The sequence below is a fragment of the Dasypus novemcinctus genome, chromosome 6 (assembly GCF_030445035.2).
Source record: "Dasypus novemcinctus isolate mDasNov1 chromosome 6, mDasNov1.1.hap2, whole genome shotgun sequence".
Classification (NCBI taxonomy): Eukaryota; Metazoa; Chordata; class Mammalia; order Cingulata; family Dasypodidae; genus Dasypus; species Dasypus novemcinctus.
In genome coordinates this window covers 39,896,329-39,920,740 of record NC_080678.1, presented here as the reverse complement: position 1 = coordinate 39,920,740, position 24,412 = coordinate 39,896,329, and the positions used below count along the sequence as shown (strand labels likewise).

Below are 24,412 nucleotides of genomic sequence, written 5' to 3'. Positions count from 1 at the left end.
GAGATATGGTATTTATATAAACACATGCAATACAAGTCAAAGTTTTCAAAATGCCATTAAAAACTGTGTCTTATAAAATTACCGTAATTATCAAGAAATTAGAATAGGTTTGATGCTTTCTGGAATTGATCTGCCTGGTTAGGATTTTTATAATAGAAAATGTACTCACTTTCTCACAATTAAAACACTATTGCCTACAGATTAATCGAAATTTGGGGATAGCCTTCTAACATCCCTAAACTAAAAATGAAACGTACACACTATCAACAACAAAAACTATTTAGAGCTGCAGCTAAAGAAGAAACCTTTCCTTCTTTTCATTTTTCTTTTTTTCTTCTGGTAAGATATGATTGAAAATAAAATTTATAGGAGGGCTGTGAAAATGATTTTAAAACTCACCTGAAATGTTATATAGTTTTGGTTAGATGAGTTCATCACAGTGTGGTTTTTGACGCTTTTACAGAAAATCACCTCTCTGATTGTGGCGCTAAATTTACATTAGAAAGCCACAATAACGTCCAACTTTTTAACAGCTTTGGTTACATAATTAACTATTTAAAAATTGGGAGGTAACGACACAACCAGTGGCGTCTATAACTCAAATATGGAGTATGCCTACATTTTTTGTTTTGTTTTGTTTTTGTAGAATAATAACATGCGCTTTACAGTTTTCAGAGAATTATCAAATTTGAGAACGTATTTGTTGTAATGCTTAGCAGGTGGTTTTTCCCCAAGAAAGGTATAATAATCTTATGTATCGTTTATGCATCTGTAAAGTATTTACCCCTCACGGAACTGGCCATGATTTTACTACGATCTTTAATCATATAAGCGATGGGGAGGAGGCTTGCATAAGTGTGCAATGTGGCAAAAGCGTACCTATGCAGATACATGCAGTTAAAATAAAACCAAACGCTGCCATGGATGCAACAATATTTCCTTCAACTGGCTGTAATTAGCTAAACTGTCTGGAACGAAAAGCTATTATTAGTTGAGCACAGCTCGAGGATTTCAGAGATTCCCTTTTCAGACAAGAGAATGTAAATGCCCCAGAACGCGGTCGTAACTGGATACGCCTTGGAACCAGATTCCAAACTCTGATTAGTGACTCGGGCAAACTAACCTCCGCGGTGGTGTAACTACCGCTCCTGCGTTTTCTTCCGCGACAGCGGCGTGCTGCTGGCAGCGCCAAGCCCACCGGCGTCGGGGTTGTAAGCTGCCGAAAGGCGGCCGCTGGGACGGGATTGGACTGGTTGTGATACCGGCCGGGAAGGCCCGCTGCCGGTGATACCGCACCCACCAAAGGGAGCCTGAACGCCTCAGAAAGGGCACCCGGAGACGACTCGAACGAATCCTTTTTCGAGGCGATAAGACGAAAATCAATCCTAGGACCGCGTTCGCAGGTGGAAGTCAGCCGTGCCCAGGGCGGGGTACTGGGAAGAGTAAAGGGGGGCAAATTGCAGAACCTCTCCTGGGCTCCGCACGCTCTGGATCCTCGCAGGCTTCCAGCCCACCAGGCTAGAATTGCCTGTGAATAAGGAGGGGTGTGGGCGGCCCCTGAGGAGTAACTCGGCCAGGGTCCACAAGAGAGAACCACTCAGGCGGGCCCAAGGGTACCTGGCGGATTGTGGTGAAGGAGGGATTTGGGGAGAGGGGGCCACGTGGGCCCGCAGTAGGGAGGAGGCAGCCTTCAGTGTGCACCAGCAGGGCCCTACCTGGGGGGCTCCCGACCGCTGCGCCGATGTATGAGAGTGCCCCGTTGTCCCCTGAGTTTGAGGGGCGCTCTGTCCCGCAAGACGCTGGTTTAGGGAAGGCCTAGGAGCAAAGCGCCGCTGAGAAGAAAGAGAAAGCAGCAAAGAGTTTCCTTTGGAGACTAGAGAAAGTCTCGGTAGCTTGTGACTTTTCCTTTTTCCGAATCTTGGGTAAATCAATACAAAGGAGATTATCCAAAGAGGCGAAGGAAAATGAGGGACCAGAGGGAGCAGAAGCATTTCCGCGCGGCTGTCTTGCCCTCGGGAAGGGGGAGCGGGGCTGGAGCGGAGCCTCCGTGACGCACACACACTCCGGGTCTCCCCACCCCGCAGTGCCGCGCACTCACCCCCACCTCTCTCTGGCTCTTGCTCCCGCGCGCTCGGGATCCGCGGCAAAGTCAGGCGCATTCTTCCCTGTGCAGACCCACGGCCTGGTTTGGAAGGGCCCGCCTCCGCCTGAGATGTCATTAGTCTCAAGATTTAAAGGAGAGAGGCAAGGGACGCCCTTGCGGGTGCAGGGTGGTCGCCCCAGCGCCAGGCCCTGCCTGTGGAGGGTCTCTGCCCACCGTCCTGCGGCCACCACCACCCTAAGTACTCCAAAGCGCACGTGGCCCGCGCCGCATCCCAGCTCCCCGGCAGCTCCAGCGACAGATTCCCCGAACCATTTCCGCTCCCTGCCTGGACAGCCCCGCCTCTCCCCACCCAGACCACGGTTCTTTCTCTCCTCGGCCTTCAGCACCCCACACTTCCAGGCGTTGCGGGTCCCCGTATGGAAGCCTCCCACCCGGTGTCTACCAACACTGGTCGTTGTCCACAGTCGCTGCATCATCTTCCACTAGAACTTCAGTTGAGGCCAGTGTCCACCAGCTCCGCCGTCCTGGCAGCCAAAAAATGCTGGGGCCGGCTGGGGCCGGCTGAGGGGTGCCTCGGCTGGGTCCGATTTGGTCCCTATTCTTTCAAAGCCAGCGCCCATATCTGCGCTGTGCACGGGTCTTTCTGCTGGCCGCACTACAGTGCTCGCTGTCCCTCGCTAGGCTAGACGTGGTGGCGCGCAGAGGCTTATAGCACGGGAAGATGGGCTCTACCAGCAGGGAGTTTCCACGATCTCTGGGGAACCCCATGGAATCGCTCAGAAAACAACCAGGGCCGCACGAGGGCGCCAAAAGGCGTGTGGGTTGGAGATGTGAGAAACTGTCTCTGAGAGTCCAGGCCTAGACCCAGGCGCCGGATTTGAATAGGCGGAAAAGACCGCCGCCACGGCTGGGTCCCCTCCCTGGTGCGGATGGGTTCTGCTCTCAAGACCTTTTGAAGCCACCCAGTGTGGGGAGCACACAGCCGCGTCACCACCGATGCAGTCAACAAACGTCTTAGGCAGAACAGCGGTGGCTAACACACCCTGAGAACTGAATGTGCTTGAGTTAAGTTTCTGTTATATTGGACGTTATTAAACCTGGCAATAACCCTGAAGATGGAATTACAGCCTCATTTTTATGGACGAGGAAACTGAGGCTTCGATACGTCCAAGGTCACTGACTAGGCTGGGATTCCTGTGGGACGCTGATGATCAGTAAGAACTCCATCGTCCTCTCTCTCCCATGCCTGCTCAGGGTGGCAGCTGCCAGAGCCACAGGAGCAGATGCAACTGGGAATCTGTCCTCCAGGGGCTCCCAGTCCTCTCGGAGCGACCAGTCAGGCACAAACAGCTATCGGATTGGGTGGGAAGTGATAGGTGACAGGAATGTCCTTTGCTAACACGAGTTGCAAGTTCAGCGGCGGGAGGGAGGACTTCCGGCCGGGCGATCAGGGGGTACTTCCCTAGAGGAGGTAGTATTTGAGCAGAACCTCGGAGAACAGTTTTGGATTCCGGGTGACAAGGGCGGGAAAGACATTCCAAGTGGAGGAAACAGCTTGAACGAAGGCAATAAGGCGGGAACGGACACTTCGCCCATCCATGGCTACCTACACTCCATCTCCTTGTGGATCCAGCGCCCAGTGTTTACAGGCCAGGAGTTTTCCTGCCCTCGCAGCAGCAGGAAAAACCACTCTCCTTGCAGCATCCTTCCCCGCGGTTGGTTCGCCAGTGAGACTCAGAACCGGCGCAGGCCAGGAAGGTGCGGCCAGGCGGAGGGGGAGTCGGTGGTGCGGAGACCCGGATCTGCGCAGCCTTGTTCGCAGCACTTTGGGCTTCGTGACTCTGTCCTAGTCCCTGCCTATTACCGGTAGCGCCGCAACATCCCACCGGGTGCAAACGGGGGCGTGGCTCGCATGAGCTGGAACCAATGGAGAGGGAGGCCAGGGCCACGGGCCCGCCCCCCGACGTGACGCACGGCCCCCGGACAGAGGCTTCGCAGCCCCGGCCCCAGTCCCTGCAGTGGCTGTAACAAAACCCAGACCCCCAGGTCCCGGCCAATGGAGGCGATTTAGACTGGAGCGGGACCGCGTCTGTCAAAGCCCTACTCGGCAAGCAGCGGCGAAGTCCAGGGGCAGAGCTGGAGCCGCCGCGCTGCCTCCCCGCCCCCGCCGGGATTTATTGAGTATCTGGGCTGGACAATTAAGTGGCCCTGATGATGTTACCAAGCCCGGTCACCTCCACCCCTTTCTCAGTCAAAGACATTTTGAATCTGGAGCAGCAGCAGCAGCACTTCCACGGCGCGCACTTGCAGGCAGACTTGGAGCACCACTTCCACTCGGCGCCCTGCATGCTGGCCGCTGCCGAAGGGGCACAGTTTTCTGACGGAGGGGAGGAGGACGAGGAAGAAGTGGGCGAGAAACTGTCTTACTTGAACTCATTAGCCGCAGCCGACGGCCAGGGGGATCCGGGGCTCTGTCCCCAGAGCTATGTCCACACGGTCCTGCGAGACTCGTGCAGCGGGCCCAAGGAACATGAAGAGGAGCCCGAGATCGTGAGGGACCGGAGCCAAAGTGAGTAGAGGGGGAAAGGAAACGCACCCGCACATCTGGAGCAATGGCGGAGCGCCAGCAAACTGCCCACAAACCTTGCCAGCACGGCTGCCCGCCTCTCTAGCCTACGGCTGGGGGCATGCCTCCGCCCTGGTCAGCAACAGCTCCGCAAAGCGCAGGTACCTGCAAGAAAGCCGGGGCAGAGGGGGAAGGACGAGGTGACCCCAACAACTTCTTTCCTCAGAGGGGGGGAGGCAAGGCAGCCCCCAAGGGAAGGCAAAGTGGTTATTGCTGCCCTAATGCTGGCAAACCACAGGGGCTCAGCTGCTGGGTCCTGACAACCCGCATTGTTTTTGCTTTTCCCAAGAGCTAGTGGGAAGGAACCCGAACCCTCCCCACTTTCCTTCCAGCGTGAGTTCAGCCGCGCGTGTTCTCCGAGAAGACCGTTCAAGCAGTTTGTTTCCCCAGCGACCGCAGGGTGCAGGGACTTTGGTCGAGACCACCCGGCTGGTCTCCTCCCTTTCTGGGCTTGGACCTGAGCGCCCTCGCGCCCACTGCACCCGGCAGAGAGGGAGGGGATGGTCCGAGAGGGTGTGGGAACACAGTCCACTTCGTGCGACCGTAGCATTCGCACCCCTGAAGCGCCAGCCTTTTTTGAAAATTTGAACGTTTTGCTTTGTATCCGCGGTTGCGGGCAGAGTAGAAAAGGCGCCTAACTTAGGCCGAGATACCGGCGGCTCACAGCATACGGGAGGTGAATTGGGAGGTGGAGCGGATAACTCAGTAAAGTCCGCGGAAGATGTGTTTCTGAGGGGACAGAGCCCAAGAATCGCCTTCTCCAGGAGGAGATTTGGTGCGGCAGAAGCCAAGGCCTATGCGACAGTTCCCCTCAGCCTATTTTCGGCATGCAAATGTCTAAATCAGTCCATTAAACGCCTTTTCCCCCTTGAGTATCAGAGACATCACCATGCACACATTTCATGGGGGTATGAGGTCTTTTAAAATCAGAAAACAATCCCTGGGCAATGCAGAAGCGTTCACACTCAGACATTTCCGAACAGCAAGATTTTCACACAACCCAGGCACACGGGTCCCAAATACCAACACGCCTCACACGTTCAACCATCCATGGCGGAGTGGAAGGCAAACAAGTTTACAAATACTGTAGTTATTAAATAGTTACAGACGTTCATCCTTCAAATAGCACGCTGAGCTGCACACTTAATACACGGTAACCTCTGTGTTCGCAGATGCTCAAGTTCTAAACAAACGCGTACTAACCACCCCACCCCACCGAAAGCACCTCCGTCCGCCGAGGGCTTTCTGAGAGAGGGTGGGACGGTCGCAGGGGCCCACACACTTTAAAAAAACCAAAAAAACAAAAACAGGTATTTACTACAGCGCGCTCTGCGCTGCAGCCAAAAAAGGGCCACGGCGCCGGAGCCACGGTAAGGTTGGAAGAGCTAAGGGACGCTGTTGTTTTGCTTCCTTTGCAGAAAACTGCCTGCTGAAGAAGCCCTTGGAGGCGGCGGGAGACTGCAAATCGGCAGAGGAGAGCGAGAGGCCGAAACCGCGCAGCCGCCGGAAGCCCCGAGTCCTCTTCTCTCAAGCCCAGGTCTTCGAGCTGGAGCGCAGGTTCAAGCAGCAGCGGTACCTGTCGGCGCCCGAGCGCGAGCATCTCGCCAGCAGCCTGAAGCTCACGTCCACGCAAGTCAAGATCTGGTTCCAGAACCGCAGGTACAAGTGCAAGAGACAGCGGCAGGACAAGTCTCTGGAGCTGAGCACGCACGCGCCCCCGCCGCCCCCGCCGCGCCGGGTGGCCGTGCCGGTGCTGGTGCGGGACGGCAAACCGTGCGTCACGCCCGGCGCGCAGGCCTATGGCGCGCCCTACAGCGTGGGCGCCGGCGCCTACTCGTACAACAGCTTCCCGGCCTATGGCTACGGGAACTCGGCCGCCGCTGCCGCCGCCGCCGCTGCCGCCGCCGCCGCCGCCGCCGCGGCCTACAGCGGGAGCTACGGCTGTGCGTACCCGGCCGGTGGCGGCGGCGGCGGCGGCGGCGGCGGGGGCGGCGGGGCCTCGGCGGCGGCCATGCAGCCCGCCTGCAGCGCGGCGGGAGGCGGCCCCTTTGTGAACATGAGCAACCTGGGCGGCTTCGGCGGCGGCGGCGGCGCTCAGCCCCTGCACCAGGGCCCTGCGGCAGGGGCCGCGTGCGCGCAAGGCACCTTGCAGGGCATCCGGGCCTGGTAGGGTCGCGGCGGGCCAAGCGGCAGGCGTCCCCCACCGCACCCTGGCGCTCGGGACTGAAGCGCGGTAAAGGCCGGACCCGAGGGCCAGGTCCCCTCGTTAAAAAAAAAGAAAAAAAGAAAAAAAAAAGTCTCGCTTCCCGGGGCTCGGGAGTGCAGTTCACCCCAGGCCTGGGTAAGGGGGGTTCGGGGGCTGGAAGGATGCCCCAGTCCGACCCCTGGAACTGTTTCTAAGGCAGAAACGCCTGCTAGATGCGGGAGAGGACGGTGGCCTCGACCCTAACGCCATAGGGAATGCGGAGGCCGGGGCTCTCACTGCCCTTGGTTCTCCCGGAGCGAGAAGGGCTGGTCTCCTCGGCTTTCCCGCGGCCTCCGCGAAGCCTTGGCGGGGAAGCCAAGGACAAAAAAAAAAACATGAAGGAGTGAAAAACGGAGGTCGTAGCCTGAGAGAGCCCCAGGCCCCAACGACCCTCTGCTCCCGTTGCTGGTCGGGAGCGCCAAACTACAGTCGATTTTTGGTTTCTCAACGCTTCCCCTCCGAAGCAGATACATCGGTCCAGATCCTGGACAGTCGCGGGGCGCAGAACTCCGGAGCCGAGTCTCACAGAGTTCCCAACCCTCTACGAGGAAGAGCAGCGGAGCGAGGTTAAAAGTTGGGAGCGCTGTACAAATCCCGGATCTGGTGGCCCGCCGGAGGCGCTGCCGGGTTTCCTTTCTGTTTCATATTCTGTATTCAGCACATATTTTATATATATAACTATATACACACGCCGTGTACACACCCGCTGCCATACACTACAGGACTCAATAAACAAGGTGCAATATTTCCAAACCCTTGGTCGGCTACAGACTGTTCAGCAAAAAAAACAAAAAACAAAAAACCGGGGGGGGGGGGGGCGGGGGAATCATTTAAACAGCGGGAATGGAAGGAAAAGGTGTACAGAGAAAGCCGTCCTTTGTGGGCAATTCTAGTCCTGGTATCCCCCTGGCCAGGTCCCGGGCTGCTAGGCTGGTCTCCCCAAGGCCTTGTTCATTAATTTCTCTACTTTTTATGGCGAGGACTTTTTGAGGCCACGGGCTTTGTAATCACCCCCGATTCCACCCCCCCATCTCCCAGATGCTTGGGCCAGCGTCTGGGCCTGCGTTAGATCAAGGCTCAGACTCTGCCCTACCTCGAGGGGCTCCAGGAAAGAGGAAACCTCGCTCCCAGGCCAAGCCGCGGGCGGCGCGCAGGCGGCTTCTTCCTCAGCGGCCACCGGGGCTCCCCGCGCGCCCCGGGGCGCTGCGCTGGGCCCCGCCGCGGCCTCGCTCTCCCCCTGGGCCGCCCTCCCTTCTCCCCCGGCGGCCGCGGCTTTATGCGACTCCTTGTCACTTGCGGAGAATGCCTGTGCGAGGCCTGTGCTGCCACACGGCCGATTGTGAGCGTGCCAAGGCGGGTGAATGGGGAGGCCTCAGAGCGCCGCGCCATTGTGGGGCCGGGCCGCGCTGAAAGGCGGCTCCGGGCCGGGAAGGTGCGGAAAGAATGGCTTTTTATTGGAGTCCCGAACAAAAGGTGTGGTAGGAAGGCGAGGTCCCCTGCGCGAACAAAAACCCCAGCGCGTCGGGATTGACGTCCCCCCCGAGCTCCCCATTGCTTCTCAGAGCGGGGGCTTTGTGCAGCAGTCTGCTCAACAGAGGGACGGAGAAATGCGCGGGGTTTTGTTCCCCACTTTTTGTGAGCCGGAGGAGGGGGCGGTGTGCGGGGAGAGACGGGGGCTGGGCGGGCAGCAGGGAGGGGCGCGCTGATTAGGCCGGGCGGGCCGGGGCGCGGAGACATTCAGCGGGAGTCGGCAGCCTGAATGCAGGGTCATTATTGCTACAAGTTTAGCAATTTCGCCCTTACAGAAGGGGGCGGGGGCTGGGGGCCTGGAGCGAAGAGGAGGAGGAGGAAGAAAGAAGGGGAGGGGAGGCAGAGATCCAGGAAGGCGAGGGAGCCCTCCGGAGCCCGCTGACCGCCCAGGATGCGGCTTGGATGCATCCAAATGGGCCTTGCGGGAGCTGGAGAGGCGGCGCCTGGGAGGCGAAGACCCTCCCTCCTCTCGCCTCTGCGGCGGTAGAAAGACCCGGGAGCCGAACACGAGTTCGTGCACCAGGCTGCGGATCGCTCGGCTCCTTGCCGCTGGTTCTCACTCCTCTTTTCTCTCATATTGCCCTGTTGCTGGGACATCGGCTCTCACCACCGCTGCCACCCCCGTGGCGTCGCAAGCCCCCTTCTTAGCGCGCCCTTTCCTCTAGAGCCACCATCTTCCAATGGGTTGATTAGTCTAAAGACTGGGGAGGAAACTCCCACTTCTTTACAGGTTCCCCACTCACCTGCAGCCGCGAAGGACTCCGTTCATTCAATGAAATTTACTGAGCACCTACCTACTATATATTTTCTTGCACTGGTCTGGATGCTGGGGATGGTGAAAAAGTGCATCCGTAGGCTCATGGGGCGCCCCCCCCCTCCCGTGTGTGTGTTTGTACAAAAAATAAATGTTTTTTTTAAAATCAGATACATGCTACAAAGGAAATGGGACCCAGTGATGGTGCTGAGGCTTCCTTTGAAGTGGGTGGTCAGAGATGGCCACCCTGAAGAGACCACATCTAAGCAGGTGCCTGAATGACAAAAATGGGAGTCAATTCCAACAGTGCTTTGTTGTGTCAAGTCTCCAGGCCCTTGCCCATGCCATCTCTCCGCCTGGAATGCCCGTCCACCCTGCTCTCTGATGAACTCTTACTCCTTTTTCAAGGTCAAGCTTCTTTCCAGAACCAACACAGTGAAGGAAATCACTCCCTCATTCGTGCCACCCGAGTCTTCGGTACTTTCCAATATCACAACATGGTGTCTTGCAAAGATTTATGTGTCTTTTTCCCTCCACATGAGTGAGGACCAGGTTGGCATCTTTTTCCTCTGGGACAGATATCACAGTAGGAGCTAGCGGGGCAAGGAGGAGAGGAGGATGCTCTCCAAGCCGCTTCAGCGCTGCCTTCACGCTCCAGGGACATGCCGCGAGCGCGCGGGGCAATGAGGGAGGCCCAGGGCGCCGGCCCCTAGGAGATGGCCTGGCCAGACTGGGCGGCTCCAGGACTCTTGGAATGGCTGGCGGAAGACTTCCAACCCACCCTGATCCCAACTGAAGGTCCCGCCTTCCCTACCGTCTCTGCGGCCTGGGAACACGGCCTTCCCCAGGGGACGTTGCCCTTGCCCTTCAGCTCAAAACCTAGGAAAGGAGGCAGAAAACTTGGTGAAGACCTTGATTCCAGGACACAAAGTTTGGGAGTGGTGATAGAAAGCTGGGGTGGGGGTGGAAAGCTGGAGTGTAGGAGATAAGTCCAAGACGTGCCTCTGGGGCCCATTTCGACCTCTCCTACGTTCACTTTGTGGAGGGAATGGTAGGTGAAAAAGACTCAGCCCCGCGCTTAGGGGCGCGCACGGCCAAAGCGGTATTTCAGCGCCTAACCCTGGGAGCCCAGGTCTCCGGGAGCAGCCACCCACGCTTCTCTGGGGGTTTCCTAATTAAGCAACTCCTTTTTTCCCAGCCCAGTCGGTATCCTGCTGGTGCTGCCTGCAAGGGCTCCCAGCGCCCATCCCCCGCCTTCCTCGGCGGGCTTCCTCCGCGCCCGGCCGACGTGAGCCTGCCTTCACTTTGCAATCCCTCCCGTTCAGGAAAAGGGATATTGGGACCATTGTAGAGGAAATGGAGCCGGTTCTGTGGATTGACTTCCTTATCGTTAGCGTGTCTTGAGATCCTTAAAGCCAGCCTGGACCAGGCCCCCCCCCCCCCCCCCGGGGCTCCTCCCTGGAGCCTGCCGCTCTGAGTATAAATAGCTCCCACCACTTGCTGAAGGATTTCCGTCAGGCTCATTGCTCCAGTTCCGCAGCCGCAGCCGTCGGAAGACCAACACCTTTGACCAACAGGGCAACCTCTTCCTTGAGCTCCTTCCCCAGGAGAAAAGACATCCCTCCCCCACCTCCCACCCCCCAGCTGCTCTCCCCCCAGGCCCAAAGTGCAACCCCACTAGTTCCTTCTGTGAACCGAGAGGATCCAGGCAGGACCACTAAGGAGTGGCCCATGAGACTGAGCTGGTGGAGTAAGTCACCCGCTGGGCTCTGACTTCAGAGCTTGAAGGCACAGAGGAGGTAAAGGCGATGGTTTTGAGGTCGCTGCGGCCTCACACCCTCCTTACTTCCCTGAGCCTGAATGGATACCCCCCTCCCTACCCCCACCTGTTGCACATCGGGTTCAAGAGAAGGGTGGGCACCACCAATGTGGGGGGGGGGGGGAAGGGACGTCAGCTTTTTATTTTATTTCACCCACACACACCTTGAGTGTTAAGAGATTGGGCTCTGGAGTCAAGCTGCTTCCGTTCTAAGCTCAGAGCCACACCACCAGCGGCAGAGACCTTGAGTAGGCTCGGGGACCCTGAACTTCGTTTCCCTCCTCTATAAAATTGGTATACCTATAGGTCCTCTGTCAGAGTTGGTGGTTTTTGTTTTTGTTTTTTTTGCATACAGTGAAACACACAAATATTAAGTGTGCATGCAGCTCGGTGGATTTTCATATATGTAAACATTCATGTACTAGCCATTGTGGTTTTGAGAATTAATTGAGATGATCCATGTAAAAGCAGCCTAGCGCAGCGTTTGACACGCCTCAGGTACTGCGCTATAGGGCAGGTCGGAGCTAGACGCTGTTTGTACTAAAATGTCCGGGACTCGATCCTGCCCTTGAAGCACTCCAGGTCTGCGTGGGAGCCGGGCAGACCCGAAGATTTGGAATCCCACCACCGCAGGGCATGAGTCACAGACGAGTGGCAGAAATCATTGCCTGAGAGCTCCGGGCCGGCGACACCCGGCGGGGCCGCAGGGTTCGGAACGCTTCGCAGAGGCGTCAGTCCTTGGTTGGGTGATGGGCGTTCAACTGAAGAGAACGGTAAAAGGATTTTCCGGGCGCAGCCACAGGCCCAGTCTAGCCCCTCGTTGCAGGGAAGAGGATCAGGAGGGGAAACGCAGCTACTCGCTGCAGAGCGGCTCAGTGGCGAGGGCCCGCGCTCGGTGGCTCAGGGCGCGGGGCCGGAGGCACGTGGGGCTTGGGGCCGAGCATCCGCCGCAGAAGCGGGGCCGGGTGGGCGGCCGCTTTCCTGCTGAACTGCCCCGGCAGGAGGCTGGTGGGCTCAAGTCCTCAATCGCAGTCCCCTTGGACCGTTTCTGGTTTAGGGCCCCAGAGGGAATTTCCCGCGCGCCTTCCTCCAGCTCGAGGGGTCCCCGGCGGATGGTCCGGTGAATGGATAGGGTAGAGTACTGGGCCGCAGCCTGGCTCCGCGCGAAGGGAGAGGATCCTCAGGGTCGCGGGAGGGAGAGCAGGTGCCTCCGGCGGGGTGCCAACTCCCCAGCTGACCCCGGAGCGGTCAGAGCCCGCTGGGCGGGGAGCGCCCGGCGAGCCCCGGGGGAGCCGCGGTCCTGACTATGGCCACCACCCAGGGCCATCACGCGGCGCCAGGTAGGACGCGCCGTGCGGGGTCTGGAGGCAGAAGGCCAGTGGAGCATCTGGAGCAGCGTCCGCGCGAGGGGGCCCTTATCTCAAAACCGCAAACGCGTTGAAAAGACGCTGTTTTTGCTGTTGTTACCTACAGATTAATAACCCCAAAGTTTTCTAAAGGGGAGTTTAAAAAACTTTTTATTGAAGTATGAGATACATACAGAAAAGGTATTTATAATTGTGCAGCTCACTGAATCTTCATAAACTGAACACACCCCTGCAATCAGCACCCAGATGAAGAAACAGGACATTCCAGCCCATCCCCCAAAAAGTCCGCTCTTGCTCTTTTTTTTTTTTTTTTTTTTTTTGCCACTCTCATCATCCCCAAGGGTAACCACTGTCCTGACTTCCAACATCAGAGATTAGCTTTGCCTATTTTGGGAATTCACGTAAATGGACTCACACACCATGTACTCTTACGGGCCTGAATTCTGACATTCATGAGATTTATCCATAGTGTGTGTGTAGTTACTTGCAGATGGTTCGTTTTCATTACTGTGGAGTAATTTGGGTCTTTGGGTAGTTTCTAGTTTGGGGCTGTTGTGAATAGTGTTGCTGTGAACATTCTAGAACAGTGTCGCCCAGTAGAATTTTCTGTGATGGAAATGTTCTCTATCTGTGCTGCCCAGTATGGTAGCCACTAGCCACACGTGGCTATTTGGCTATTGAGCACTTGAAATGTGACTGATGTGACTAAGGAACTAAAATTTAATTTAATTTAATTGTAATCAGCTTAAATAGTCTCATGTGTCTGGGGCTTCTGCATTGGACAGAGCAGTTCTAGCATATGTGTTTGGTGGCCATAAGACACATCTCTGTTGGATATATACTTAGGGGTGCAACCACTGGGTATAGGGTATGAATATCAGCTTTAGCAGATGCTGCCAGTTTTTAAAATTGGTTGTACCAATTTACACTTCCACCAGCAGTAGTACCACATGCTCCCCAGTGTTTAGTATTTTCATTTCTTTTTCATTTTAGCAATTCCAGTGGGCATGTGGTTAAAACAGACTTTCTTTTTCACTTTTATGTGAGATTGTGAAATTGCTGCTTAACTGTATTAAAGATGAAGATGATGGTGATGATGATGGTTGGGGGCTTTTTTTTTTTCTTTCTCTCCCCTGCCCTGCTGTTTTTGTTGTCTGTGTCCATTCACTGTGTGATCTTCTGTATTTATTTCTCTTTTTGTCTTCTCATCTTTCTTCTCTAGGATTCACAGGGACCTCTGATGCAGAGAAAGGCTCCTGTCAATTGCTCCACCTCAGTTCCTGGTCTCTGCTGGGCTTCCCCTTGACTCTCCCCTTTGTCTCTCTTTTATTGCGTCATGATCTTGCTGCATGACTCACTTGGGTGGGCACTGGCTCACCACGCGGGCACTTGGCTTGCAGCTCGGGCACTCAGCTCACCATGTAGGCACTGGCTCACCATGCAGGCATGCTTTCTCTTCTTTTTTCACCAGGAGGCCTCAGGGATCCAACCCAGGTCCTCCCATATGGGAGGTGGAGGCCTTATCACTGGAGCCACATCCACTTCCCGTCGAGAGCTAGTATTACACAATAATATATATTATTATATTATGAGAATCTAAGTCCACCCTTTACACCACCCTATCCCTGCCTCTAGTCCAGGGATACTTAACCTTTTTTGTTCCACAGACCCCTTTGCCAGTCAGGTGAAAACCATGGACCCCTTACTAAGTCCACACTACACTGTGTGTTATTTAATAAATGTATCACACACGCACCAACACATCCCCACAAGAATAATGCTTTTTTGAACTTCAATTCAAGCTCACAGACCCCTTGTTAAGAACCCCTACTCTAGACTATCCCTCACAGCTCACATTACTTTATACCTTCCTGACACCAGTGTCCCGTGTTCCTTTACGGTTACTTATCGGAGTATACCACCAGAGGAGATGGTGTGATTGCCGTGCAGAGTGCAACCACAATGATGAAGCCAGGGTTTGTGCTGGCTGCAGTTCTGGTTTGCAGCTACAACTTGGCTCTACCTTGTGTAAAATGGCATTAGCAGTCTTCGGGTTGCTACCTCACTGGCTTGCTTGGAAACAAGGCAGCCCTGGGGAGACAGCAGAAGGACTTTCCACCCATGTATCAGGCCCCAGGAGTGGTGGTGGTGGGGAGGGGGCGGTGCTTTGTACACATCCTCTCTAATCCTTGGAATAACCATGGGAGGTTAAGTATTATTATCCCTTGTTAACTCATGTGGAAACTGAGGCTCAGAGAGGTTAAGTCACTCCCCCAAGACCACACGCTAATAAACAGTGGCAGTAACCCTGATTGGACCGAGAATATTTCTGATATCGTTTACATGGGTAAACAGAGTCCAGTCTTGAAATTCTGTATCAAATTATATGCCCTCTGCTAAGCCTCCCCTTTGGATTGACCCAGACTGATCAATAGCTACTTATATGTGGCTAATTTAGCAAAGGAAACATTTATTATATTGTAATACCAATGGAATTCACTTTGTGTGACACAGGAGTTCATAGAAAATTGTATGCAAATAGCTCTCTGGGGTGGGAGTGAGGGATGGGAGAAAAACTGAATACATTTCAAGTTTACTGGAATTTGTTGCTTAGAAGTATTGCAAAGTAAATTATTTTGTGAAGAGAAGAATCTCTTCAAACTATGAACAAAACTCCAGCATTTTTTTCAAAAGGAGGTACCGGGGATTGAGCCTGGGACCTCCTACATGGGAAGCAGGCACTCAACCACTTGAGCTACACCCGCCCCCAACCCCAACCCCAACGCCAACCCCAACCCCAAACCCAACCCCAACCCCAACGCCAACCCCAACCCCAACCCCAACCCCAAACCCAACCCCAACCCCAACGCCAACCCCAACCCCAAACCCAACCCCAACCCCAAACCCAACCCCAACCCCAACGCCAACCCCAACCCCAACGCCAACGCCAACCCCAACGCCAACCCCAACCCCAACGCCAACCCCAACCCCAAACCCAACCCCAACCCCAACGCCAATCCAAACCCCAGCATTTTGCTTTGTAAGTTTACATTTTCTAGTAATAAACAAGAGTTAGGAACTAAAAATAATACAAGATTTATGACTAGTTCATAATTTGCTTATTTCTATGTTGAGAAGAGTTATCAGGAAAGTTTCACCTGGACAACTTTGAGAGTGAGCTCTCTGGAAGGTATGCAGATTAGTTCTCAATCCAGATGATAAGCAATTAGAAACTCATTGCCACCAGTAGCTACTTTCAGACTTTGTTCTAGAGCTTTTTTCAGCCCCTGATACCTTTGTGAGCCTCTCAGAGAGGTGGCTCAAGAGTCAAATGAGTTATTAGATTAGATGACCTTTAAGGTCCCTTCCAGCCCTGAGATGTTTTAAATTAAATTTGTTTCATGCCAATCGATTCAGTGATAGATTTCAGCGCTGGTGGTGGAAGAGGTCTTAAGAATCTTTCGATGCTGACTCCTGCCTGCAGCATCTCTGGCAAGTAACTGCCCTGCACCCTCTGAACACCACCTGTGGGAGAAATACTTACCTCACCATTCCATAAGCGTGAGAAGGTTCTGCCTTGTGTTTACCTGGAAGACGCTCCTGCACTTCCACCAGCAGGTCCTCCTGTTCCCACAGATGGCTTCTCCTGCATGTTGGCTCTTAGAAAAGTTGAGGCTAATGATTGAAGCCCATGTAGACTTTCTCTTCTCCAGGTGAAAAAGCCTCAATTTCTTTGACTGTCCTCAGCCTTCTGTTTACTCTTCAGTGCTTCTCTAGCCCATCCATTTCTACTCTGTCTGGGATCTTCTGGTATATTCCCCAGAGAAGGTGCTTAGCACCCCATCTCCCTAAACCTTTGAACACGTCTGTCCTTCCACTCTCTTCTGAGATGGCTTAAGCTGAGGGGAGACTCTCCCTCATGGGCCTCACTCTTTTCAATTTATGTTTTTATTCTGTCGTCTATAGAAGAATAAGTTCCCATTCTCTTCTCTAAAAGTAATCCTTCCCATTAAAATCTAGATATAATTTCTTCCCTTCTTCAAGAAACACTTCTTCTACTTTTGAGTTCTGAGGTTCCCCTACCCCACAATATAATATCCCCTACCTTCTTTCCTTTTATCCTCAAACATGAAATTATCTCTTCATAGTATTTTCTATTAATGCTGGGACCCCTTCTTCAATATCTTTCTTCCCCTTTTCTGTCTGATGTCTGAATATTTGTCTTTGCCAGCGTCTTCCCTTTCCCCTCAGCCTGACTGAGGCTTGGACCTCCCAAGTAGTAAATACTGAGGTCCAGTTGGAAGTTACCATGGAGTTCATCTGGCTTGAATCTTTCCCAATGCCTCAATCCTCTGCCTAAGACCCCTGAGGAGTTACTGTTCTGATTCACCCGTAATTATCTGAGACTTTTTCTTAGAGGTCAGCAGCAGTCAAATGGCCTCTCCTCAGGCTTGTCCTTGATTACATCTCCTTAATGTTTGTTGTAATGACCCTTTCTTGTAAACCTTATGGTAGTTTTGATACCCTGTACTTTTCTAATCACCTACTTTCTCAAAGAGTAGGCACTCTTCTTCCTTCTCTAGTCCCAGGTCTCAGTGACTTTTCTACACTTTTACTCTCCTAAAGCTCACCATTGTAGAGTGTCAACCATCCCTTTTACACTAAAGGTGCCTGAATCTACAGTTTCAGTCTTGGGCTCCCTCTAAATTCATATTGCCAAATGCCTAGGGGATAATTCTACTTGTACATACCATTGTCATCTCAAGTTCATCCTCACTCTCCCAAACTACTCGCATCTTAATTTCTGCCAATGACATTTCCTTTTTCTCTTTCCTTTGTTTGGAACCAATCAGCCAAAAAATGATTTCCCTGAAAGGAAAAGAGAGGAAAGAATGGGAGAACTAACATTGACTGAGCACCCAATACATTCCAGGCACTGGGCTCTGCATACCTGGACCCATTTAATACTAGAACCATCCTGGAAAGTAAGTGCCATTATCCCCATTTTATGGATTAAGAAGTCACATTTTGAGAATATAAACTCCTTTCTCAAGGACAGCCAGCCCTTACATGACAGAATCCAGGGTTCACATCCAGGCCTGCTTGATTCTAAAATCAAAGCACTTCACTGTGATGGGTCCCCTAACTTGTCATCTTGGCTTGGGTGCATTGCTGATAAGCCCCATCTGCATACCAACAGCAGACTCATTGTCCCCAAATGCCTCTGACTCAGAGGCACCTACTTTTTCTCCACCGTATCATGGTTCCTCACTGTGTGCAGGGTCAAATATACACTCATGACCACTAATAACTCCCACTCCCTTGCCTCATCAAGCACATTTCTCATTAATTTGTAATGACCTACACAATCTCCTGACCGTCTCTTTCTCCTCATCCCTTTCTCTGCCATGCTTATTCCTGGAGGAACGTCCTAGCTCTACCCAATGAAACCCATCCTAATTTCAAGACAAGTCCCTTCTACTCTATGAAGTCTTACCCAGATACCCAGCCCACTGAGATTGTACTTTCTCTGAATATAGATGAAATAGCCTCACCTGCAAGACTTAGCCATTAGTCCAAGTAGTTTTTGTTGTCTTATTTATTTCCACCCTCAATAAGAAAATGAGTTCCTTGAGTATAAGGATCATGTTTCATACTTCTTTTGTATTATCCATAGAGATGAATATAAATGAAATAATTTATTAGAAAATGCTCTTAAAATTACAGTATATACTTTTAACAAAATTATTTTCTGATTCTGGGCATAAGATTCAGCAGGCAGACAGTAGAAACTTGAGGGACTTGATAAATAAGTCAGCCGAGGGCTCCTCCTCCTCCTCTTTCAGCCTCAACAACGCCTTCCTCCCTCTCAGTCTGACTGTGTGGAAGGGGAGATGCCTACATTGCCCACTGGATGATTGGCTCCTTAAGGACCCGGAGCACCTGGCCTTGTTCGTCCAGGTTTCTTTCAGCACTGTGCCCAGTGCTGAGCACATGGCGGGTGTATGGTAAGTGTTTGACGAAAGAGTGAACAACTGGAAATATGATTTGGAGCAGATGCTGGTGGTAGCCTGGATTTCTGCTTCCTTTAGGATTCTCTTTCCTGCTCCCCCACGTGGAATGATAGAATGCCAGGGCTAGAAGGGGCAACCCAACCTTCCCATTTAAAAATTATAATGAATTTTATTGAACTATATCCATAAAACAGGCAACCCATCTAAAGTGTTCAATCAGTGGCATTTGGTATTATCACAGAGTTGTGCATTCCTCACTTCAATCAATATTAGAGCATTTTCATTACTCAAAAAAAAAAAAAGAAAAACAACAAAAAACAAAAACAAAAACCTCTACCCCTTAATAATCACCTCTCAATCTCTCTATCCTTTTCCTGCTATACATAACTGCTAATCTATTTCCATCTATACATAACGCTAATCTATTTCCATCTCTACAATTTATTTTTATATACATGTTATAATATTAATGTGCATTTGTTCTATTTCAGGGAAAAACATTCTTATGTTTGCACTATTAACCATAGTTATTTTTCATGAGAGTTCGCTATGCTATACAGTACCATGTTTCATATTTTAACTTTCCTTTTAGTGATATACACATTAGACTTTCCCTTTCAACCACTATCATACCCATATTTGCACTGCTAATTACAAACGCTATGATGTGCTTTCAACATTTCTATTCATTTCCAAACATTTACAAGCAATCTTTTTTTTAAAACCAATTCTGCACAGACGAAACCTTTAGCTCTCCATTCTCTAACCTCGTTCTATTTTCTCCAGCCTCCCCCAATGGATAAGAAAATGATCCCAGAGAGGAGAATGCCTGTCTCCAGGTCACCTGCCTCTTGCTGGCCCCTGTCATCTGATGTCTAACCCACTGTTTCCCCATGATCGTTCACTAATTCCCTTTTCAAAATGATCTGCCCTGCACCTATCCCCAGTCCTCCTTCCTCTCCGGGAAGCTGCCTTTCCCACGTCCCTCTCCCAGCACTGCACTCTGCATGCCCCCAATTTGCGTTTAATCTTGTACACAGTGCTCTTGGAAATGTAAACAAAAAAATACCTCTGAAATTGTGAACATACACACTTTAAAAATGTTTGACTATTTGAGGAGAAACACAACCTCCACCAGGGAGTTACAATTCAGAATCTCTTCAGCGTCTCTCTTCAGGGCTCAAATATCCTCTTAGAATTTTCCCTATCCAGAAACATCATAGGATTTTGATCATAATAAACCATTATCCTACTGCCTAATGTGCCATGCAGTATACGAGACATTCTAGAAGACTCACAACAACTCTCTGACCCCAAGTCATAGTATCTATTTTATGTATGAGGAAACAGCCAGGGAGGTTAAGTGACTTGCTCAAGATCACACAGCTAGTATCAGAGCGGGTGATTGAACTGAACTATTTGCCTTCTCCAGAAAACTTTCTTTACATTAAGATACACACTGACCGACTGCCAACTGCTTCCTTTGGATGTCCACTTCCTCCTCAAAGGCTGGTCTTGGTGATGTCTCTTACCTAAGAGCAGCCTGGCGTCTTGGCTCTCTCAGTTATCCTATCTGCTTAGTATTTCTGGAGCCCAGAGCAGCAGTGCCCTGCCTCTGCCCTCTAGTGGTCAGAAGGGGGTGGCACAACTCCTTCTGGCACCGTCCCGGAGGATCTCCGTCAGCTCCCTCTGGAGGCGGCCAGGGACTCAAGGCCCCATAGCCCTGCTTGGCGTCAGGCTTCCGAGGTGCACATGTCTCCCAGGCTTCCCTGGGCTGTACCCCGAGGAAGGGCTTGAGTTCTCTGGGTCCTGCTAGTCTTTTAAGGAAGACCAGGCCTGGCAGTGACCAAAATCAGAGAAGAAAGGTACTTGGCAACAGCCCTCACTTCCTCTTCAGAGAGTCAGTGAGACTATCTGACTCCAAGTCTATCTAACCGGTGCCCATTCTTAGCAACCAGAGTCCTTTGTTCATTGACACCTATGCCTGGTATTGTGCTAAGTTCCAAAACTTACTTAGCTGACATGACCTTGAGTAGGTCCCTTCCTCTCTCTGAGCAACAGTGCCTGTACTCGTCTGAACACTGGAGATACCCTGCCTTGCCTACCCCATAAGGTCGTGGTAAGGATCAAGCCAGAACGCAAATGTGAAACGGGTGTAAGAGTGCAGCTAGTTCACCCTCTTTTCCCACTGCCATCAAGAGGCATGAGGGCTCGCGCACAGATCAAGCCTCCTGAGCTGCCCACACTAGCCCCAGAGTTCCTCTAGTTAGATGGAAGCAAACCTGCTCTGATTGGACTGGGAGTCATGTAAGACCACTGGTGCCTTTGAGCAAATTAGAAAAAGGCATCACTTCTCCCAAGCAGACATGGCTTTTCCTAGGGTGCTTGATTTGATGGGTGGGTGCAAGTATCTCTTGGGCCAGGTACCCTTGCTCAGTGAACAACCTGTACAACCAACCTTGGTGCCAGATGCATAGATTAATCCCTTTTTCCTACTCCTCGAATAATATGGCACTAATGGCTATACTGAGTGCATTTACGGGACACCAAAATAATCACTGAAAAGGAGAAATTCAGCAATAAACAGGTGACTTAGCCTCTATGTGAGTGGAGAGGAAGCCCAGCCTCCCATTAGGTTCGCCTCGTTTCCTCAGGCACCGGGGCAAATACTGCTCTTGTCATTGCCCTGCAGCCTAAAGAAGAATCCCCCCTCCTCAGCTGACTGCACCTCCTACAGTGGGACTCGCTCCTTAAAACGCTAAAAGCTACACATGAAAATTTGGGTTCTGGACAGTGATGAATTCAAGACTTGCACTTTGAGGACAAGTGAGAACAAATAACCCTATGGTGATGTGACAGATGACAGCCCTGGTAAGTAGCAGGGCCTATCAAGGGCATTTAGACTCAGTTTTCTTCACTGCCCTCCCCCCCACTTCTCCCCCCTCTCCTCTCCATCTCTCCTTCTTCTCCCCAGGCTCCTCCTCCTGCCCCTTCTTCTCTTTCTTCTCTTCTTCCTTCTTTTTCTCCTCCTCTTTCCTCTCCCCGACTCCCTCTCCCCTGCCTCTGCCTCTTTCTTTGAAGAGTCCTCATTCTATCTTCCTCTCTCTCCTCTTCCCTTTCTTCTCTCACTTCTCCTTTTACCCATTAACTGACAATATGGAATTAAAGAATATTTGATAGCTCTATCCATTCTATTATTTATTTTTAAATCAGACAACTTGAGACAGTCATAACTCTCTCATAGAAACAGCAATATTAAATTGCTTTTTTATTTGTATATATACCGTTATTACTTTTTTCTGTACATCAGTGATCTTTGATAGAGGGAAGTTTACCGCCATTATTCATACAATTTAGGGGCAAAGAGGCATTCAGCCATCTGATTAGCATAAAGGAGAAATCCTCAGGCTCCCTGAATCCTCTAATTCAGGCTCCTTGCTTTGTTTCCCAGCCCTACCCCTGCCTGCAGACAGAAAGTAGAGTTCCAGAGAGGGAACATGATTTCTCCAGAGTCACACAGCCAGTTGATGGCAGAACCTTGAATGGCAACTATTTGTTGAGCAACAAATATCTAATACAAGCTCTACACCGTCCTCCCTTGCATGAGCTACAAGAGCGGAGTGGGTGTAGCTCAGTGGAAGAATTCGAACAGCTTAATAAGACCTGGTCACCCCAAATAGAATTTATGACCTCCAGGGAAGAGATAGATCATTGAACCAGCTTTCGTTTACAGGTGGACAAAATGGGATTCAACCCCAAAGTCGATAGATTGCATGTCAAATTCACGTTCTCACACAATACGTCACTCTAATGGAGGGGCCAGGGATGCGGGTCATCTACACAGAAGCTCATCTGTTTTCCTTTCAGCACTCAGCGCACACCGCGCCTCAGTTGCTGACATGTTAGACAACAGCTCGCCGCAAGCAGCTGCTCCTGTTACTGTACACCTTTCCGCATCCTCTAAGTACCTTCTCCTGCAATTAGCCATGTGATTCCTCTTCCCCAGTAGGCTGCGATCGACAATTAGCAGGCAGCCTTGCCAACTGGCTTGGAGTTTATTAAGTCCTGAATTCCCAGAGCACTTACTTGTGTTCCTCTTTTTCTTAATGACACCAATCACTTTCTGTTCAGTTGAGAACACATTCACGGAGACTTTACTGTATGTCATGCCCTAGGCTGGGTACTAGGAATACAGACACAATAAGCCAGCGTCTTCGCCTTCTGGTTGGTGGTGGTGTCATTAGAGGAGGGGGAATAGATTCATAAAGAATATTTCCTTCTGTGCTGGGCTGCACACGGTGCCTAGTCAGCAAGGGTCAGGAAAAGGCTTCTGGGAGGAGATGATGCTACCTCCTACCCCTCCAGTTCTCAGAGAAGCCCTCCCAGAACGGCTGGTTTCGAGTGGGCTGCCACTGCTATTCTCTAGCCAACCTCCGGTTCCTTTACTTGGCAGCTCCAGTCACAACTTGATATGATGATTTTTTATTTTTGTCTCTCTCACTGGACTGTAAATTTCCTGAGGGCAAAGACCTTGTCCATTTTATTCCCTCTCATGTACCTGCTCCTAGCACTTGCTGAGTGACAGGAGGAATGGGGAGTTGGGGCTTTACTCTGTAGGCGATGGGAGGCTGCTGGCAGATCCTGGAGTCAGGGGAGCCTGTTTCAGTAGTCCAAGGGAGCGATGATGAAATATTGAATTAGGATAGTGGAAATGGAGATGAAAGGGAGGTAACATTTGAAGGATGTGGTATTCGATTAGATAGAAGAGGTAAAGGAAAGGGGAGACCCCAGGGTGACTCTGAGCCTTGGACTGGATGAGAAGGTGAATAGGAGTAGCTGTCACGGAGACTGGACATGCGAGAAGAAGAAGAGCTGGAGAAGAGGCGGGGAGGAGGAACAAGTTGCTTGCGTGTGTCAGGGGTTAAATTAGGAGGACACCTACCTTCTTCCCCACCTACAAGGCTCCCCTCAAAGATAGGGACCTTGCTGAGTTTCCCGTAGTACCTGAAACATGCCTTGCCTGTACTGAGTGAAGTCATCAGGAATCCCTGCCGGGGGCTCTGCCCGCAGGCCCTCACTTGCAGGCACGCTGTCGGTCCTGCCGCTGCTGGCACCTGACACCCTGACCCGAATCTCCCTGCCACTCGTGTCTTCCAGCCCTGCTCAGCATGTTCCATTCCCAGTGGCCCCTCACCCTTTGCTTGTTTTCAGCCCTGGCAGAAACAAAGCGAGCCCAAAATACACCAGCCAGCCGGCAAGTGATGAGTGATGAGCCGCCCGACTCTAAGAGGCTGGGATGAGGCGGCCTTTCAGTGCTAAGTGCACTAACCCTTAGACAGAGGTGGCCTGGGACCGGGTGTGGACAGGGCGGCATGAGCAGGTGCTCGGCTGACGTCAGGATGAGAGTGTCTCTCTCGGCAATCAATTAAAAGTGAGAAATTAACACTCGAGTGGAGGTAAATTAGATGGACTGGTGATTCTAAATAAGAGAAGGCTCTCTGAAGGAGACGGCAGGCTTGCTGGCTACACTTAGTCTCTTTTTTGCTTCTCGCCTAAGCTGAGGTAAACATTTACAGGGAGAACCTCGTTTCTTAGTTCTTCGCTTTCTTTCTGACAAATATTCTGGACAGGTAAAGGAAAGAATGCAGGACTTGGAACCAGGAGACCAGGGCTTGAGTTCCAGCACTGCCTCCTACCACTATGTGTCCTTGGACAAGTAACTTACCCTCTCTGAGCCTCGATTTTCTCATCAATGAAGTGGGAGTCATAGCTCATACCTCAAAAGTTTGTTGGGAGAATTTAATTTAGCTAAAGGACTTAAAGGGAGGCATTCTTTAATGTTACTGCACTCTCAATCTAGGTATAAGCTCCTACTAAAGCAAGTCTCTCTTTCGAGAAGTATCAGGCAGTAGAGATATGAAGTTAGCTATCAGATGTCTGTGATTTGCAGTGT

The 24,412-nt window shown here is 51.7% G+C and overlaps 1 protein-coding gene across 1 annotated transcript; it reads left to right on the top strand.

Annotated features, from left to right (window-relative positions):
• The first annotated feature begins 3,907 nt into the window (after nt 1–3,907).
• NKX2-3 (NK2 homeobox 3) lies at nt 3,908–7,724 on the top strand. Its single transcript, XM_058298636.2, has 2 exons — nt 3,908–4,673; nt 6,149–7,724. Exons 1-2 carry the CDS (start codon nt 4,316–4,318, stop codon nt 6,898–6,900), a joined length of 1,110 nt encoding a protein of 369 aa, XP_058154619.1. The 5' UTR covers nt 3,908–4,315; the 3' UTR covers nt 6,901–7,724.
• Nucleotides 7,725–24,412: the final 16,688 nt, after the last annotated feature.